The 19,072-nt window shown below is 47.6% G+C and overlaps 1 protein-coding gene across 5 annotated transcripts in view; it reads left to right on the plus strand.

Annotated features, from left to right (window-relative positions):
• The window catches only part of EXD3 (exonuclease 3'-5' domain containing 3), a 94,225-nt gene that overhangs the window by 40,706 nt on the left and 34,447 nt on the right, over nucleotides 1-19,072 (plus strand). For all 5 annotated transcript variants that reach the window (XM_078865426.1, XM_078865428.1, XM_078865427.1 and 2 more), the window contains 2 exons: nucleotides 4,649-4,702; nucleotides 5,140-5,271. In XM_078865426.1, the coding sequence (XP_078721552.1) occupies nucleotides 4,649-4,702; nucleotides 5,140-5,271 (186 nt within the window). The remainder of the gene's footprint in view (nucleotides 1-4,648; nucleotides 4,703-5,139; nucleotides 5,272-19,072) is intronic.

Consider the following 19,072-nt stretch of genomic DNA (forward strand, 5'->3'; position numbering starts at 1 on the left):
GAATAATGATGCACCTTGTGGTCCAGGTTATCGGCAATAATAATAACTGATAAACCAAGAAAGCCAGGAAAGCCTCACTGAGCTTTCAATTCCCTTTCGTGGGCATGCTGTGCGTACCATGTTGGGCCGATAGTTTTTAATTATTTTTGGTCAAAAATGTGTAACAAAAAATATCAGCAGATTTGGGACACTAAGCAGGGTTGAGCCTGGATAGTGTTTGGATGGTTGACTACCATGCACATCATGTCGCTATAGGTTGCAGAACTATATCGTGGGCAGCAAGTGGCAGTGCAGCAAAGTCAGTTGTTGCTCCCTGCTTCCATGCTACTACGTCTATGCTCCTAGTTTTTAACCGACACTGGCCAACATGGTGAAGTTTGGTCAAAGAGCCCCCCACCAATCCCCTACAATGTGTATATGTGTGTGGCAGCCCTTTATCCAGCAGTGAATTGACAAAGGGCTGTACACGTAGGCATGCACCTTGTAAAGATAAACTGTCATGCCTGGAGGAAACCCACGTGTACAACACGAGGATACGTAAACCTCCACACAGGTCGGCCACATACCTGCTGGCCGTACTGCCACTATAGAAATTTCACTGACCAATGAGTGAGCAATTGGCTGCGCACATCGTCATAACGTTCCTTGCTAGAACGACTGAGCAGTTAATTTTGCTGCGTGATCCACCAAAATCAAACTCAAAGTCGGTGGATTAAAGGTGTGTGCCACCAGAACCAGTAAAAACAAACGTTAAACGTTGCCTTCTGCGCTGGCACGGTGCCGCTGTACGAACGTGTACACAGATTACTGGGGCAGGTGCGGCATTTTTAAGTCTCTTCAGAGGGCAGGTGCATCCAAAACTCTTCACGGAACACTGACAAAGATGAAGGGGCGTACGAAAACCCTTTGGCAGAAATTTCTAAGACTGACATTTGGCTGCTTTGCTTGGGCGTGAAGCTAGGTCAAGACACAGGGCCCTCTCTGCTTGAGAAATCGCTTTCCGTTACTCTTCACAATGCCTTCACTTGCGAAATATGCGCAGGGCACGGCCTGAGGATCGGCGTGTGGGACACGATGCGTCCATTCTGGCTCGTGGGATGAACCCTTGGGTTGCAGATAGATTCGGAGGTTTCTGAACAGTTAAGGCTTTGTTATATGAGGCTGCGTGGAAACTGTATTTTGAGTATTAACAGCAACATGAGTAGCATTGCATCTATTGGGCTGGATTTCTTTTCTCCTCCAGTTTTATTCCAATTGTGTTATTGACATCATGTCCATTCGAAACTCTCTCAGGGCAGCGAAATCTCATTTCTTAGAGAACGGCCCTTGAAAGGAGATATTACAGAACAATTTCTGAGGTCCCATCAAGTTATCTTTACATTCACACACAATGGGGGTGTGTACTTTCTCACACACCCAACCGTTCTCTCAAGAGCTGGGATTTAGCCAAATTAGTTGTAAAAAAACGAATTAAACTGATCAGTTTTTTTGTATGTTTGTCATTAATTAGCGAGCAGAGACCATCTACTGGCAACGCTTGAGTAGCCAGGTGACTGAAACACGGATTTTAGCCCAGAATCCCGACGTTGCTGGCTTAGTGGTCTGACTCCTGGGTCACCCGGCTGTCTTTTTTTTCCACTAAAAATCTAAGCTGGTCACTCGATTAACAGAGCACACAGCTCCCAGGGAACTTGACGGGTTGCATTCTCACTGACGGCTTAAATCCACAATTTCAAATCAGAAAGGGCATTGCAAAGGAGAAGCAATGTAATATTCTGAATTAAAACCATATGTAAATAATCTGCCATGAAATTATTTGTATCATTTTCCCCGAAAGATGCCTTATTTTTGCCAACCAGTGGCAGTTTGTCTCTTCCAGGGACTTGCATTTTAATAGACTGCGGGGCAGCTCCAATTGCGACATATGCAACACTCGAAGCTGCACACAGCCACGGAGCAGCGAGCCAAAGTTGGTGTGCAGAGATGGGCCGCGTGTTTTGCACTTGGCTGCTGCACAGACTGGAGCAGCTCGTGATATCCAAGCTGCAAAACAAGCTACCGTGCAGCTTGGCGTGACGACCTTTATAAAGTGAAGTCAGGAAGCCCTGTGTTAATGAGTCCGACTCATTCTGAGACACCGGTCACGGGATGCCATGCAGCGATTTAGTGCCACTGCTGGCTCAGGCAGCGCTGACTTGTGACCCTGAGAGAAGGGTTTCATTCTGCAAAACAGCCCACACGGCCTCGGGGCCCCATAGCGTCTTGCTCACCGTGTCATGGGAAAGTTGTTAGTTTGCTTTTGCAGGCGGGAGATGAATCTCTTTCTCTCTCTCTCTTCTCCCTCCGCTTTTTTTTTTTGGAGCGAGCGTCAACTCTTAGCTAAGTCACACGTTTCCAGTGACCCTTACCGAGAGAGTTTGTGAATTTCTTATTTTCCCAGCGATGGGGACCAAGAGGGGAATTCCAAACAGCCTGGGAAAACTTTTTTTTTCAAGCGCATTTTTTTTGGAAGATTGCGTGATAAGCCGATTGCAGAATCTACGTTTGGGCGATAAACACTAAATGTGCCACCGACGCCGATATCATTAAGAACATTTGTACTGTTGATTCGCGTTCATCGAAAATATGAGGCTGCATTTTTATCTCAATACATTAATGCAACTTAAAGTGCAGTATTTTATTTTATAACTTTAACTTCAAATGCAAGTCGCCATACATAGTCTGTAATAACAAGCATGTGCAAGCGCAGCCTTGCTGGCAGTGCCACTGAATAGAATAAAATAACAAGCCGTAAATTAATATCGAGGGGATTACACAAGGTGGCATTTAGCGAGTGCTCGTAGTTTCAGACGTGCTGTTTTATGCAGGTGTACCGTTAACTGTGGGAAAGCTAACTGTTATTCCACCTATCTGTCAGCATGCCAAGCAGTCGAGCGGAAAGATATTTGCACACCGTACAGTTAGAATGAACAACATCATAAAAGGTAACCCACCCAACCTGGGTGGGTCATCCCTACCATCACGTCTGTCTGCACGGTGTAACGGTCGGACTTGGGGTGCACTTCCCATATCGGCGGCAATATTGGCAGCGCGGGCGCCTTTCAACCCTGACGAAGACCCTCTGTCGTTTCCTCCGTGTACATGTCTGCGGGAGAGGGGGTGCGTTTGAAGTCAGGAGGGGCCCATGTGTCGATATCTGCAACGTCCCACGGATTCCGCAATAAATCAATTGGCCTCTGTAATTGCCCACCTGACCGATACATTTTTTTGTTTGTTTGTGTGTTCTGCTGGCGTTGGCGAGAGCAAACCCGATGGCTTGTAAGAGATCACAGCGGTATTGCACCAGGACATGGGAATGTAAAATGAATGTAAACGTTTTATCTGAGTCTTCATCACGGTCTATTGAGGTGCATGGGAAAATGGGAAATGCTCTTTTGATCACAACATCCCAACTCGTTTAAACAAAAATTCTCCATTTTGCATTTTTTTCTGTTTTGTCTTCTGAAACCACTTGACGCCGTTCTGTTTGAATGCTGCTAATGTTTTTTTTTACCCACTTCAGCAATTGTTTCTTGCTGTGGTTGTCCCACCTGATGACGGACGCTTGTGTTGCGCCCGAAACGTCGTGATTTTATTTTATTTTTATACCTACGTGACTTTACCGAAAGAACCAAAGAGTATATAGTGCTGATTATATCCCTGCTAGCGGCCTTTGGAAAAGCAATGCAAAGCCAACACCCACGAAAGTTTGTTCCAAATTACCACTCAGTTTTTTAATTATGCATATTCTCATTAGAGCTTGGCCAATTAGAGTTATGGGAATCAAATAGTTGTTTATTTTACTGTAAATATATCCCTTTTTTGTGACTTCCAGCAACTTTTAAACTTTCGCTGAAAATGTATTAAATTATTTGTAAAACGCATGTACATTTATTTTTTTGATAAAGGTATATAGTGAACATTATTTTTGCAAAAGTGTAATTTTAAACGCGAAAAAAATGTGTGATACTGCATTGGCTCTTGGTCCACAAGCGGAAATAAGAAAAACTAAACACATTCAGACATAGCGCTGCCCTAAAGGGGAAAACAAATATAGAGTAGGGGATGCATCTCAGTATCGGACAGCTCGCAAAAACTGTCAAAGACAGCCCTGTGGTATAGAATAGACCTGTCTCGAAGCCAACCCTCGGAGGCTAAAAACAGAACAGGGATGCTTCCTAAATAATACGATTGGTGCCCAATATAACTAACAAACTACATTTTAATTTTACCAGGTAAGGCCTACTGATCGATATAGTTCTCTTTTTTTTTTTTAGAAGCAACCTGGCCACAAATGATACCTCAACAAAGGGGCTTATCACGTGGAAATCTATCGTGGCTAAATACTCTAAACGCACGTTTCTAAATGTGGAGGAAAAACCGGAGTACCCGGAGAAAAATCCACATGACCATGGGGAGAACGTGCTATCTCCAAATATATGTTCCGTAATATATATTTTTTCCCCTCTTTAGGGGTAGTAATTAAAATGCATGTTTCACACGTACACTTTTGCACACACGATTATATTTGTACAATGGCCTTACTCAGAGTGAACGCACGATGGCAGGAAAGGTAACGTGTCTTCGTCCTTTACTCCTGTTCCTCCAGATCGCCCGCGCGGAGAGACGGGTCATCCTCACCTGCGGCTTGCCCTACCAGACCGTACGTACGCCATGTGTTTTGCACGTGGTAGCATCGCGTCTCGTTTAACTTTAGCTCTGGTGGCCCTAAAAGTAGCGAGAGCCCATGGCTCGCAGTAAATCTCACCGACCTGACGTGTGCTGCACGGGATCGCCGCTGTGCAACACAGGTGCGCGTCCGTGGATTGCGTTCCTTTGCTGCCGCCTTCAAGCTACAATAACCTCACGTTTACAAGATTTCCAGCTTAAGGGAACCCGTTGTTAAATTCGGTGCTGGCTTTTCGGCAGCTTTTCATTGCGATAAAACCAGTCACACTTCAATCAGAGCTAAGAAATCGAATGGTCCACGCTCTTTAGTCGCGATGAAATGCAAAGCGTCGCGTAACTCTTTAAGCGCCGACGTGGCCCTCGCGTGCAGTTGAAGGTCGTCAAATTGAAATTGTCCCGTGTCCAATTCAGCTGAGGTCGCAAGTGGGAGAGGACTGCTGTTATGTCGTCGACTGCAAGGAAAAGGCCAAGGATCAAGCGAAGGACGTCCTGAGGCACTTCAACGTCCAGGTCACGCCGTCCGACATCTTTAGCCGCTGCAAGGTGAATGCAATGCCCCCACACGAGCGTGTCCAACTACTGTTATCGCTGCCTGTACCACAACTGCCGTCCGTTTCCTCTTACAGTGGCATCACTGTCATACATAATTTCACATGCGCAACCCTTTTTGTCATTCCACTGCTGCATGATGGCCTCCCCACGCCGTCCGTTGTTTGACCGTAATTCACCGCGCTTGTCAGTGCAGATTGGTGAAGGCAGGCAGCGTAGATGTTGGAGCATGGTACAGTACAACCATGGATTTTGCTGCACTGCCGTCGGCTGACAAAGTAGTCTGGCAGCAGCCTATGACACCAGCCTTAAGAATGGGTGGTCGCCCAGCCGAATGTTGTACACGCTTATCATTAATGGTCTATTTGTAACCCTAACAGGCTGTTTGTAACAGGGTGTGCGATGACTGCAGAGACGGTATCTTTCTCGTGTCGTGCCTTTTGATTTCGTCGCGTCTCGGGCAGCGGAGATACGACGTCTCTTTGGACGTCACAAGAGTACAGAGGTTCTTTTTACCACACTCTTCCATTTAATATGCTTCCTGTACAGCCCGTTAATAAGTTTCATGAACCCGAAAGGTGGAGGAGTCATGTTTTTGCTGGCAGGTTTTTAATAGTAGTAGCCTAGTTGACGTGCGCCTGTCAGAAAATAGTCTGGCGTATACTATTACCAGTTTTGTAAGGCAGTAAAAAAGCAGCAGAAAAAAAAACCCAAGCAGTTGACGTGTCAGGAGATGCATAGCAAAGAACGCATTCCCAAAAGGGGTGCATCGGTGTCTCCTTGGAGCCTCGGCTGTCGTCTGGACAAAGTGCAAAAGTATAAACGGCATGCGCCTCTCTCTCTCCCGATGGACAAGTGCGAGCTTAGAAGGGGCGCTGAGGTCAGGTGGTAAAAATTGAACCAAGCGTAAGATTCAAAAGACCTATTTCTCAGCATTTTCACACAAGGGTTCTAACCTCCCGGCAAACAAATATGAAACGTGTACGCGCCGTCGTGCACGGATTTTTTTTGTTGTTTTGTCTTTCTCTCGTGTGCGGATGCAACTGGGCTCTGCATTGTATTTCCCCCAAAAACGCGCTAACGCTTCTTTGCGGTGGCTGGACATCGGAAGCGGATATCGGCGACGGTTGTGCCGAGCCCCGTTTGGCCGCTGCCCTCGTTAGCGCGAGATAAAAACACAGGGCAGTCCCTGAAGACTCGGGAGTGTGATTAGGAGCACATGGGCTCCTCTTCCTGCTGTGGGGAGATAACCGGCTGTCCACTGTGGAAGAATGCCCTCCTCCTTAATCCTCCCCCCCCCACCAATTTCCTGTTTCCTGCCCATTAATGAAGTGCCACAGAAGAGGAGATGGACTGCTTGTCAGAACGACGGGGGCACCGGGAACGGATTGGGGGAGATTTGGCAGTACGTAAGCTCGCTAACCTTATCGGGTCATGTCTTCATCATTATCCTCGGACGGCAATCTATAATTACTTGCTGGGAATTCCTCATACCGTATACACTGGATATAAGCACACATTATCTAAGCACGTTCTTGCATGAGCAACGCGTGCTTAGATTATTAAACTGCTTGGAGGGGGGGGGGGGGAACTAGTAACTCGGTGGGCTTTACCTGATAACATAAAAAATAGTTTACTTTTAGTTTCGTGTGATTTGCTTATCTTTCCTATACTTTGAACTCCTAACGTGTTTTTGCATTGTTTGTTGTAATGTTCTGACCACCCCTATTGGACATCTGTGAAAAAGAGCTTCATCGCTCATTGGATTCCTCCAGTATAAATACATCTTTTGATAGAAGCACACTTTGAATATAAGCACACCTGGACATGGTCCCAAGGGGTGTGCTTATATCTGTCTTCTGCTGTGTTATATCATTGTACTCTTAATTTGATTCACAAGGTTGACCTTTCTTTAGATTAGCATAGAGGATTGTGGAAAACGCTATGGGAAATTGCCTGCATAGCATTTAACAGTCTGGATGCATTTTCTAATTTTTTACATAGTGTGCAGTTATCAGTTTGTTTATCAGTGTGTTTGTTTGTGTAGTCACTTACTCGTTTATTTGCTTTTAAACGTGCCGTGAAGTAAATAATGATTTAAAAAAAGAAACTATAATGAGGCATGAGATATTTTTCTGGCAGGAAAATTAACGTGGGCTTCCGTTTACTCCAATTAAATCAGCTAATGACCCTTTCCAGGGCTGAGGACCTTGTATTAATACAAGCAGACCACTGAGTCAACGTTGCATAAGACTTGACATTCATGATGGGAAAAAGTCCATATTACCCCCAAAATATATATATATAAGCCCTGATTTCCCACGAGGATTAAAGGAAAATCAAAGAAAAGCTGAACCACAATCACCGTAACTGAATGAATCGCATTCCACGGGATTGCTGCCACGTATTTTTGGCTAAGGGGTGCAAGTATATTTTTTATTTTGTTTATTCTGCATGGGGGGGGGGACCCCCAGGGAGCAGGAGTAGTATGCCCCGGATGGGGGGGGGGGCATTTTGTCAAAGTCTGACGAACCGGCTGGCTGAGCGAGGCAGGGGGGGGGCATGGTCTTTACTGTGTCTCGGATTTTGGGATTTCGCGGCCAAACGGAACGCGTTATTCCAAGCCGGAAATATGGAGCACACGTCTTGACAGGCAAAGGAAATGTAGTGAGCCTTAGATGAGCCCCTGTAAAAAAAAAAACTTTCTGTACCGTTAGAAGAAGTAAAAAACCTCGTACTACGCGTACATAGTGCACAACGGCAGTACTGAAAATTTTTATGTGGCGTGTAAAACTTAGTCCTCGAGTTTGTGCTCATGCTAATAGGGCATTTGGTCCATACTCCCATACTGGCACACACCACGATTTAACAGGGAGTATTTTTTTTTTATAATTGACATATAAGACGCAATGCTGCTTTAAATGCAATAACAAAATAGTTCATATTTACTCCCCGTTGTCATTCAATTGCTGGATGAAGGCCGACTCGCACCTTGCGGTCATGGGATTTGTCTGATCAGTATTCACCAAAACCGGTCAGCGGGATGGTGAAGGGCGAGGTTTAAGACTGGTTCAGATATCGCTCGCCACTAGTCACGGCCAGGAATCAAACTCAGGTCACCGTGTTCTTAGTGCAGTGCGCTAACCACGGCGCCACCGTTGCCCCCCCAGTGTTTCGCTATACAAATGCTGAGTATATCTCGTACAAAACCTTCAATTTGCTCTCTTAAACATAACACGAGCCGGTCTCCTTACTTTCTTCATTAAAACACAAACACTAGCGGAATGCAGGATTACATCTGCAAAGTGTCCTGGGGAGTTATTTTTTTTCCCCGCTGCATTGTTTGATTTCCTGTCGAGCCAAAGTATCACGGTCAGGAATGAGTCTCTCTAGTGCTCTTCGCACCAGCAACCGCAGGCTGTTTGTAACCCATGCTGAGTTTTTGGCAAATTCTACTTGCTGTCTTCAATGCTGACATTAGGGGTCACTAAAGGGCATGGGAGCCGTACGTTGAGGCGCAAGACTCAGAACTGCCGCAGTTAACATGTTGTCGGGACACGCTCGCCATTCCTTTTGCGTTCTGCAATGCAAATGTATATGTCGAGTGAAATATTTGGACACTTTACTGGAATACTGAGCTCAGAGACTCATTGTGTTCGTTTTATATTTCGTAGTTGGTTTATTTAAAAAGTTCAACGCACCGTCACACAATCAGAATGTATAGACTTTGTGGTTAGAGGATATTTTTTTTTACATCTGCAAATGATTTATTGAATGGACAGACAACTCTAAAGCAGACAGACAGGTAATTAGCATAGTTTCTCAAAGTCCCAAGTTTACTCTGCTAACCGCTCAGGCATTGCATGAGATTGGTGTCTCCACCCATTCCTGCGTACAGACTGATTTTTGCTGCTCAGGAGAAGAAACACCCTTTGTTTTAACACCACCGCAGGCATTCACGTAGGCGTTCAACGTGGTTCAGGAGTCCAAGACTTTGCACATGTGACATGCAGTCCGGTTGATGAGGTCCAATTCTGCTGTGTAATTTTTCAGACAAAACCTCTGGCACCATGCTTCGATTGAGTTTCTCACCTGGTTAGACAAATAAACTTGACTTGACTCGCGGGTCAAAGTCATCCATTTTGTCCACTCATTGGCTGTCGCGAAGGGTAACTCGCCCAGTCGTCGTCGTCGCCGGCTGTATGGGTTTCTTTGAGCAAGAGAACGTCGTCCGTGTGGAGTTCGAGGAAATATCCCAGGAAGTTGCACTTGGGCCTCGATGTGCCCCCTATATTTAGATGGCACGAACATAGTTACGGCTTCACGCTGCGGTAAGTTTGGCTCTGAAAAGGACCCCCCCCCCCCCCCGGTGTTGCAATCCTGATCGGGAGGCCCTTTTCGGGAGTTCGATGGCCGGGTTGATGACATTGGTTTGTGACAAGCGCGTAACAGTGGAGACCACGGGGAGGTTGTCATCTTCACCCAGTGATGGGTAGTAACCTCTACTTTTAATTATTCATTCATGTTACTATTTAGAGGCCAATTGAGACGATCAGTTTCTTGGCCTTCACCTTGTTTTAAATTGAGGCAGTCTTCCTTTTTAAAATGTCCCCGTGAGCAAGACGCGTAGCAGGCTGTGGCATAGGAAGCCAATAAATAAATGCCGTTAAGTTTTAGGGTAATGTACGTGCTGGGAATTTACCAGACAGGAAAACAGAAGGAATTTAGGGAAAGCTAGAGACAATCATGTTTACATTCCTCTGTGTGAGGAAGTACCCAGAGAAGAGTATTCAAACAAATAATGTCCCTGGAGCCATAGTTGATACTATTGTCTCTCTCACTTTACAAACAGGATCATTGCCTTTTATGGGGGGGTAGTAATGGTGGAGGGGGAGGGGCAGTTGGGTGCAGCCAAATTGCATGCCATTGAGTGTTCTCACATAGGCTTTCCTCAATGAATGAAGAAAGATACAACGGACTATATATAGCGTTCTCAATTACAGCCTGATGCATCGTGGAAGTAGACATTGGTAAGCAACACGTGACCACGAATAAGTCACAATTTATCAGTTGTAACCCTTTGTCGAGCCACTGTTGGCGAAGGCCTCTCAATGCCGTGTGGGTCTAACGAGTTTGTTTTTCGCCGTGCTTCACCTAATGCTCATCAGTGCAGGTTGGTTCAGGCGAGGGAGGAGGGGTTGACGGCCCGTTTAAATATCACCCGCCGCTGATCTTGTCGATGTGGCCGGGAATCCAACTCTTGTCGTTGGATTCCCAATGGAAAAGTACGGTTGTCACCGCTCTGCCTGATCACATTTTACCGTCTGGTAATTTTCATTTTAGCGTCTGATAATAATTATAATACACAGCTTGCCCCAGCTCCAGCACAAAGCTGTTGGCTATGACCACACCTACCCAGTTTGTATGTGCATTCAAAATACTGTAATAATGGGTATGCATATCACCTTACATTACAGTACTCTGCACCTCCAATTTAGCACGGGTGGCTACGTATGGTGCGAAATAATTTCAACCTTAATACACACTCTGTCAATAATCATGCTGTGCACAGAGTGTATGATTTGGGAGCTCTGATAGGGTAGCACATTTGTAAATCGGGAGTGCTCATGTGACACACGTGTGGTGACCGGAATGTATCGGTGGTTCAATGGATTATTGAATCAATCTGTGTGAAGCTTTGCGTGTGCGACCCACGCCTTGTGTGCGTGCGTGTTTTCTCCGGGTTCTCCGGTTTCCTCCCACAAGCCAAACACTCGGGCGATTTGGAATTGGCCAAACATTCCAATGGAGGGCACTCCTGAAAAAAGTGGCTTGAAACCCGGGTGAGTCTTTCTGGGTAAATAAAAGGCATTATTATTCTTAATAAGAGCTCGACACTACACCCGTTGACCTCTCTTCACCAACTCTCCTCGCTCTGACCCAAACGTGGCCTACAACTTTGGGATGGCCAACAAACGATATCTATCCGTCACTGCAAGTAGCACTTTAGCCGCACTGATCGCTGATCGGGTACTAGAGAGGACCATTTTTTTTACCCGCCAAAGCTGCGTTTCTAATTTTAGCGCTCTCGGGCACTTTCATCACTGCAAAAGGATGCCTCTTGCAGGCACACAAATGACTGAGATGTGTGCTATTACGTGGCCCATCAAGGGTATTTTAAAGTCCAATTCTGCTCGCAGTAAGAAAATGGTTCCCCACCCATTGTTCATACTCGTCTGGACTTTTGGCTGCCTTGTACAATGTGTGTATTTGATTTTCTGGTCGAGTCATAGCAACATGTATGGCAACGCACGATATAAAATCTTGCCCTATCTGCCAGTATGTCCCTCCAGACTGACTGATGATGATGATGACGGCCACGATTGTGGCGTAGTCACGATGTCTCTCACAAATAATCGAGATGCTGGTGTGTGTGTGTGCGTGCATGTGTGTGATCCCCGCTGTGTTGTCACGAGTATGTGAGAAGTATTGTATTCACAAATGCCTGCCACCCCTCCTGAAGCCCTACACATTTCCCCCACCGCAATAGCACTCCCTCCCTCCACTGCGTTCTCCCACCCTACCCCCCCACACCCAACCCGCTCTTCCTCCCGCCCACACGAGTGTGGAACCCCAGCCATGTTTGCAACTGATCGTGGCTGTTTTTTTTCCCACGGCGTGCTTACAGCTGTCAGCGGTCTGTGAGGCCGGCAGGATTAAAACCTAAAAACCCCCAAAAAAACACAACGTTTCAGACTTTCACCCCCCCCCACCCCCCGGCTTCCCGTGCCGCCACCGCCGACGCCGCCACCGCCGCCACCGGCTGCTGAACAACAGTGCATTGCGCACGTTACGCTGCGTGAGCATTCCCGCGTGTACCCCCCGTGCGTGCGAATGTGCGTGCGTGTGCAGTGTGCGTGCAATTCAAGACACCTAAAGGGTAGCTAGCCGGTTAACGCGCTGCGGTACGAACCCGGCGACCCGAGTTCAATTCCCGGCCACGGCTTAACATCGGTGACAAGGTGGTATCTGAACCAGGTCCTGAGCCTGCACCAGGTTGACACAATTTGAAAATAGCCACCTACTGTGTGTAAGTATCAGCACTGGGGAGACAAAGGTGGCTGGGAGTGGCCTTTTGGCACACCACCCCCTTGTGTGAGAACATGGCCTCGATAAGTTCCCTCTATAACAGTACTCGCTTCAACAGGCCATCCTAGGCTCTTGCGGGGAGGATTTTTGCCTTTGTTGTCCACCATAGACGTTCGCAGATGCCGGTGTTGATGCGTGAAAATTCTTTCATGTACACGGATAACACTTGATTCTACACCCGTTAACATTTGTGTTTGCTTGCTTCTGTGCTCAAACGCACACACGTGTGTGCTATGGACCCGGCGACACGAGTTCAAATGCCTCTCACAGCCAACACCAGTGACGATTATCTGAACTGGTCCTGGGCCCCCCCGAGGTCGACTCGGCCTCAAACGTGCAGGGTGTAAACATCGCTGTTCGGGAGACGTCGGTGGCCGGGCGTGGTGCTGGCCACACATTCCTTCGCGTGCCGTGCCGGCCTTCATAGGTGCTACTCGCTATAACAGCACTTGCCCCAACAGTCTGCTAAGGCTATAGGGGGGGGGATCTTTGTCTTGTGTGGCCGCGCTCGTGGATGTTCCCGCACGTTATCTTGCGTCTGCGCGCCCACGCGCATGGACTTGTTGTTGCATGAGCGAGTGCACGTGTGTGTGTGCACGTAACAAGTCTTCTCTGCATGTGGTACATGTGTGCATGTGTCACGTGTGCATGTGTGTGTACATGCTTGCATATGCACCCATGCACTACTTTCACTTTCCCCTGTGGCCTTTTCCCCCACTTCCTGGCAACGATTGTTTGCAGACCCCAGGCCATGGTTTAACCCACGTTACTTCAGCCCAGTCTGCCGTTCTTCCTCCGTCGCCCCATCACTCTAATTTAAAGGACAAAAAGCCAGGCAGTCGTAGGGATGCAAAGGTAACCTCGCATGTGCAAGCTCACCGCTGCGTGCCATCGCACACGTGGAAATGTACTGTTGCCCACCATTCTGTTTTTACAGTGTGCAGTTCCCTTATAGTAAAGATAATAGTGTCGGGGTTACGTAATTGAAAAATGAAGCCGGTGAAAACCTGCGTGCAAGTGCAGTGGTCGTGTTGCTCAGAGGTTAGAGTTGCTGAGTTGGCACCACTGAGATCCAGGTGGCTGGCCAGCCTGTGATTTTTAAACTTGGGTTGTCATGTGTAGTGAGCTGGTGGTCTGAGTATGGTCATTAATGTCTGCTCAGAAATCCAGCACATTCGATTTGCTCCTATGCTTAACTTGGCTAATATCCAGCTTTCAGAATTGAAAAAGAAAATTTATCGGTTTGACTTGTCATGCGACAGACGTTGCTCGCGGTACAGAGAGGGTGGGAAAGTGCTGCCTACTACCGTGTGGAATGGAGGTCATTTTGAGGGGATCTTGGTGGTAGCTCTGTGGTGTCCACTTGTGCGGACGAAAGGGTTGCACTGTGATGTGAGAGGTCAAAATGGATTATTATTATATGTTTCGTGACATGATGCCACTAACACAATTGGGATAAAATTGCAGGAAATTTTTAATATACAACAACAAAAAACTCTGTCGAGTACTCTTTCTTTACCAACTATTTGTCAGAACTGTGCAGTTACTGCTTATTATTTAGTAATTCACCGCGGTTTTTTTTTTGTCAGGAGTGTAACGTAACGCCAGTTGCACTCGCAAATTATTGCAGTTGCATTTACCGTACACTTGCAGGCATGGCGAGTTTTTGTTGTACGCTGCCCTCCTCCAAATCGAATTCAATGCGTTCTATTTATACAACATTTTCCCAACGAATGGAACGCATTCAAGAGGACGTCCACCCCGGAAGTGGAGTCACGACGTCAACACCGTGTACCCGGCGCCAGGTGGATCATTGCATCGCAAAGTTCTTAAGAGATTGAGAAAATATGAGGAGGCACTCGTCCATCAGTAGATTGATCATGGCTGACGACTATAATTCCACAGGACCTCTTTTGAGGGCCCACTCTTGTATACCGGTCACCCAAGGCCGACGCACAATGCTTTGCAAGCTCATCCATGCCATTTTGTAATCCAACTGGCTTAGCTGTTCTTTGAGACTAGTTTTTTTCTTCTAGTTTACTGCTGGTAGTAAATGTTTTAGTTTCATGGCGTTTACGGTTGCTTAACACCGTTATTTTCTTCGCACCTTATCTGTTTGCCATCACTCCCTGCCTCTTTATTGTGCAAATATTGGAGTCTTTGCGAGAATCGTGCTTTAAATTCCCAGGCTTTATTGCCTTACGCTGTGCTCCGCATGCTCTCACCTTACCAGGCCTTACGCTGCGCTCCACATGCTCTCACCTTACCAGGCCTTACGCTGTGTTCAGCATGGTCTCACCTTACCAGGCCTTGCGCTGTGTTCCACATGCTCTCACCTTACCAGGTCTACACTGTGCTCCACATGCTCTCACCTTACCAGGTCTACACTGTGCTCCACATGCTCTCACCTTACCAGGTCTACACTGTGCTCCGCATGCTCTCACCTTACCAGGCCTTACGCTGCGCTCCACATGCTCTCACCTTACCAGGCCTTACGCTGTGTTCAGCATGGTCTCACCTTACCAGGCCTTACGCTGTGCTCCACATGCTCTCACCTTACCAGGTCTACACTGTGCTCCACATGCTCTCACCTTACCAGGCCTACGCTGTGCTCCACATGGTCTCACCTTACCAGGCCTACGCTGTGCTCCACATGGTCTCACCTTACCAGGCCTACGCTGTGCTCCACATGGTCTCACCTTACCAGGCCTACGCTGCGCTCCACATGGTCTCACCTTACCAGGCCTACGCTGTGCTCCACATGGTCTCACCTTACCAGGCCTACGCTGTGCTCCACATGGTCTCACCTTACCAGGCCTACGCTGCGCTCCACATGGTCTCACCTTACCAGGCCTTGCGCTGTGTTCCACATGCTCTCACCTTACCAGGTCTACACTGTGCTCCACATGCTCTCACCTTACCAGGCCTACGCTGCGCTCCACATGGTCTCACCTTACCAGGCCTACGCTGTGCTCCACATGGTCTCACCTTACCAGGCCTACGCTGTGCTCCACATGGTCTCACCTTACCAGGCCTACGCTGCGCTCCACATGGTCTCACCTTACCAGGCCTACGCTGTGCTCCACATGGTCTCACCTTACCAGGCCTACGCTGCGCTCCACATGGTCTCACCTTACCAGGCCTACGCTGTGCTCCACATGGTCTCACCTTACCAGGCCTACGCTGTGCTCCACATGTTCTCACCTTACCAGGCCTACGCTGCGCTCCACATGCTCTCACCTTACCAGGCCTACGCTGTGCCCCACATGCTCTCACCTTACCAGGCCTACGCTGTGCTCCACATGGTCTCACCTTACCAGGCCTACGCTGCGCTCCACATGGTCTCACCTTACCAGGCCTACGCTGTGCTCCACATGGTCTCACCTTACCAGGCCTACGCTGTGCTCCACATGTTCTCACCTTACCAGGCCTACGCTGCGCTCCACATGCTCTCACCTTACCAGGCCTACGCTGTGCTCCACATGGTCTCACCTTACCAGGCCTACACTGCGCTCCACATGGTCTCACCTTACCAGGCCCCCCTTACACTGTGCTCCACATGCTCTCACCTTACCAGGCCTACCCTGTGCTCCACATGCTCTCACCTTACCAGGCCTACGCTGTGCCCCACATGCTCTCACCTTACCAGGCCTACGCTGTGCTCCACATGCTCTCACCTTACCAGGCCTACGCTGTGCTCCACATGCTCTCACCTTACCAGGCCTACGCTGTGCTCCACATGCTCTCACCTTACCAGGCCTACGCTGTCCTCCACATGCTCTCACCTTACCAGGCCTTATGCTGTGCTCCACATGCTCTCACCTTACCAGGCCTTGCGCTGTGCTCCACATGCGCTCAACTTAGCAGGCCTAAAACAGAGTGGTTGTTTAGCAGAGTTTCGTATGAACACACCTACAGCATGTGAGCAGATTTTATGGAAACTGACTTTCTTAATTCCATCGTTGTGAAACGCCCCTGACTCCCAGCCACACCTTGGCATTTCAACACATAATGGGTGGAAATACGGGTTTAATTGTGTCTTGGTAAAAGCAGAGGATTGCTTAAGCTGCCTGACAGGATTGAGATGAATTGAGCCTCAGCAAAGCTTAAATATTATACAATCGCTAAGTGACACATAGCATAATACGTTTCATTTCATCATAGCAGTTATGTGAAGGTTTATATTAAATAAATAAAATTAGAAGGTTGATTGTGTCACCCCAGTCACGAATGACTGCACAAAATAAATTAAGTTTTGCGCTTGATTTGTCTAAATTCCAGCTTTCAGAATTAAACATCAGTGTGAATTTGACATTCATGTGAGAGTGTCATAGTCGGGTGTGTGGGAAACTGCGCCCTCTACTGTGCAAAGGATTAAAAAGGGGCACTTAAATGATTTTTCGAGATAAATCTCGTAAAAAATCTCCTGCGCTGGATCATTGTCTGACACACGAAACACCTCTGCTGTGTGAGAATCCGTAAAGGATTATTCATCTTGTGACATATATGTATAAAAAAAAACGTAACGCGGCATATTTTGTTCACACGACACTTGGTCACAGACCTGGGGTCTTTCCCACAAACCCAGTTCGTTGGGAAGCAAGACATACAGTTATAACTTTCAAACAAGGCGTCATTCAAGATTGCCACAATGGCATCTCCGCAAATTAATCCGCTCATTAGCGGCAACAAAAGGGACCCCCACGTGAAATGGATTCCTAACGGGAGACTAATTGTCGGTAGGTCTTGTGGAAAACATGCCAGGGAGTCTGAGGACAAAACAAGCGAGAGGGGTAGGGGTTCGTGGTGGGGGCAGGGGTGGGGTTCAGACACGGTGGTGGGAGCTGAGGTGGGTTTGTGTTGGGGAGGTGGGAAAAGGGGTGGTGAGGGTGGGAGGGAAGAAGTAGTTTGCAAGAAGGGTCCAATGGCCTGGACCTCGGCACAATTATTTTCATTCCCCCGAAAGAAAGCGTGCTTTTGAGCGGAGCGAGTGGTGAAATGGACGCTGCCCTGTGGACAAGCGAAGGCTGGACGTAGCCAAGGAGGCTCGCTGCGGCCTCTCTTGCCGCCATGTGAGAATCAAACGGAGCCTTGTATCAAATGCTGTGGAAGCAGCGCGCTCGTCTAATTGGCTTAACCCTTGCACCACTGCAGTTATTCAAACAGTGGCTGGCAGCCATGTGGGATGCGATTACAGTTACGTGCTTGTGAGCCAACTGTTCAAGTACGTCTGTGGCTGACATTTACTGGGTTGGTGGAAGGGGCCTATTGTTGATAAGAAGGTGGGCGGGCTGTAAACTGGAGCATTACCCAAGGTTCATTATCAACAAGTTGATGCTGATGCGGGGCCGTGGGAACCAAGGGGGCTGTAAACAACACCCATTTACGTCGGTCCGCTTTTACTGTAGCCAGAATCCACACAACCGGAATTCAAATTGCCTTCCGCCTTAAATTGGATGTCATAAAAATTAAGTGAACTATATTGCAATGACCCTCTGTATTTTTTTCCCCTTCTTATCTACTCCCTCTCCTTGCCTTCCCCAGCGCCCCCCCTCCCCCCCGGCTAACTGAGATAAGGCTCAGTTGAAAAGAGCCGTTATCTCTATTGGTGTGATTTTGTGTTATGTGGCCGACTAGCACATAATGGCGCGGTAGTGGGAACTGCTGGATAACCCAATGGGAACTCTTGCTCTTATCTTGCGACAACAGCTCTAGGCAGGGATGAAAATCTGTGCCGTTTATTTATGTTGCTTTTGTGTGTTTTCTTCGGATATGGCACCTGTTGGGAAGACGAGAGTTTAGATAAGACGCAGAGGAATGTAACCTCCGCCTGCTGATTGCTCTATTTGCAATTTACAATCCCCCGCTCCCCCACTCCGTGATGTGATCCTTACTGGCTGAATAACCTGACTGGCTCTTGGCGTTGGTTACCCAATTACTGACTCAACCGTTTGTGATGTCTTGGGCCTGTCAGAGTTTTGCGACAGGACAGCGGCCCAGAATCAGAATCTTTATTTATCCTGGCAAAATTCGATGAGCTATGCAGCTCTTTTTTTCTCACAGATGTTCGAGATAGTAGGCGTGGCATCAATAATAATCATTTACATTTTGTAAAGCGCATTTCATCCTTAGAGTTACAAAGCACCGTGTATGGAAAGCGGGAAATAAACAGCCAGGCTAAATGGCCAGAATTAGTGGTGGGGAGCGGGGGGGGTAAAGGCCAATTTAAAGAGGCGAGTTTTCAAAACAGATCTTAAATATCTCTCGTGATTCTGATTGTCTTATTAGCGAAACAAAGCGTCCCAAAGCTTTGGAGCTGCACTGGCAAAAGCCCAGTCACCCCAGGAACATAGCCTTGACCTCGCAGTACTTCGACAAGGCTATTCGAAGATCTTGAGGAAGTATAAAAATTGATAATTTCTTGCAAATATTGTGGAGCGAACCCATTGAAAGCCCTGTAGGTCAGCAGCGTCTGACCACGGTTATGTCCTAAAGCGTTGATGTACAGCAAAGTCACAAACACAAGATTAGGCTGTCACAAAAAAGGTATCCTGTCAACCTTTCCCTCTGTATTTTGGCTAACCACAGGTTAAGCCTCTTAGTGTTGTCAGCAAAGGAATATTTTGTAGCTGGGCAAGGGATGCAT

Source organism: Lampetra fluviatilis, chromosome 20 (assembly GCF_964198595.1).
Source record: "Lampetra fluviatilis chromosome 20, kcLamFluv1.1, whole genome shotgun sequence".
In the NCBI taxonomy this organism is placed as follows: Eukaryota; Metazoa; Chordata; class Hyperoartia; order Petromyzontiformes; family Petromyzontidae; genus Lampetra; species Lampetra fluviatilis.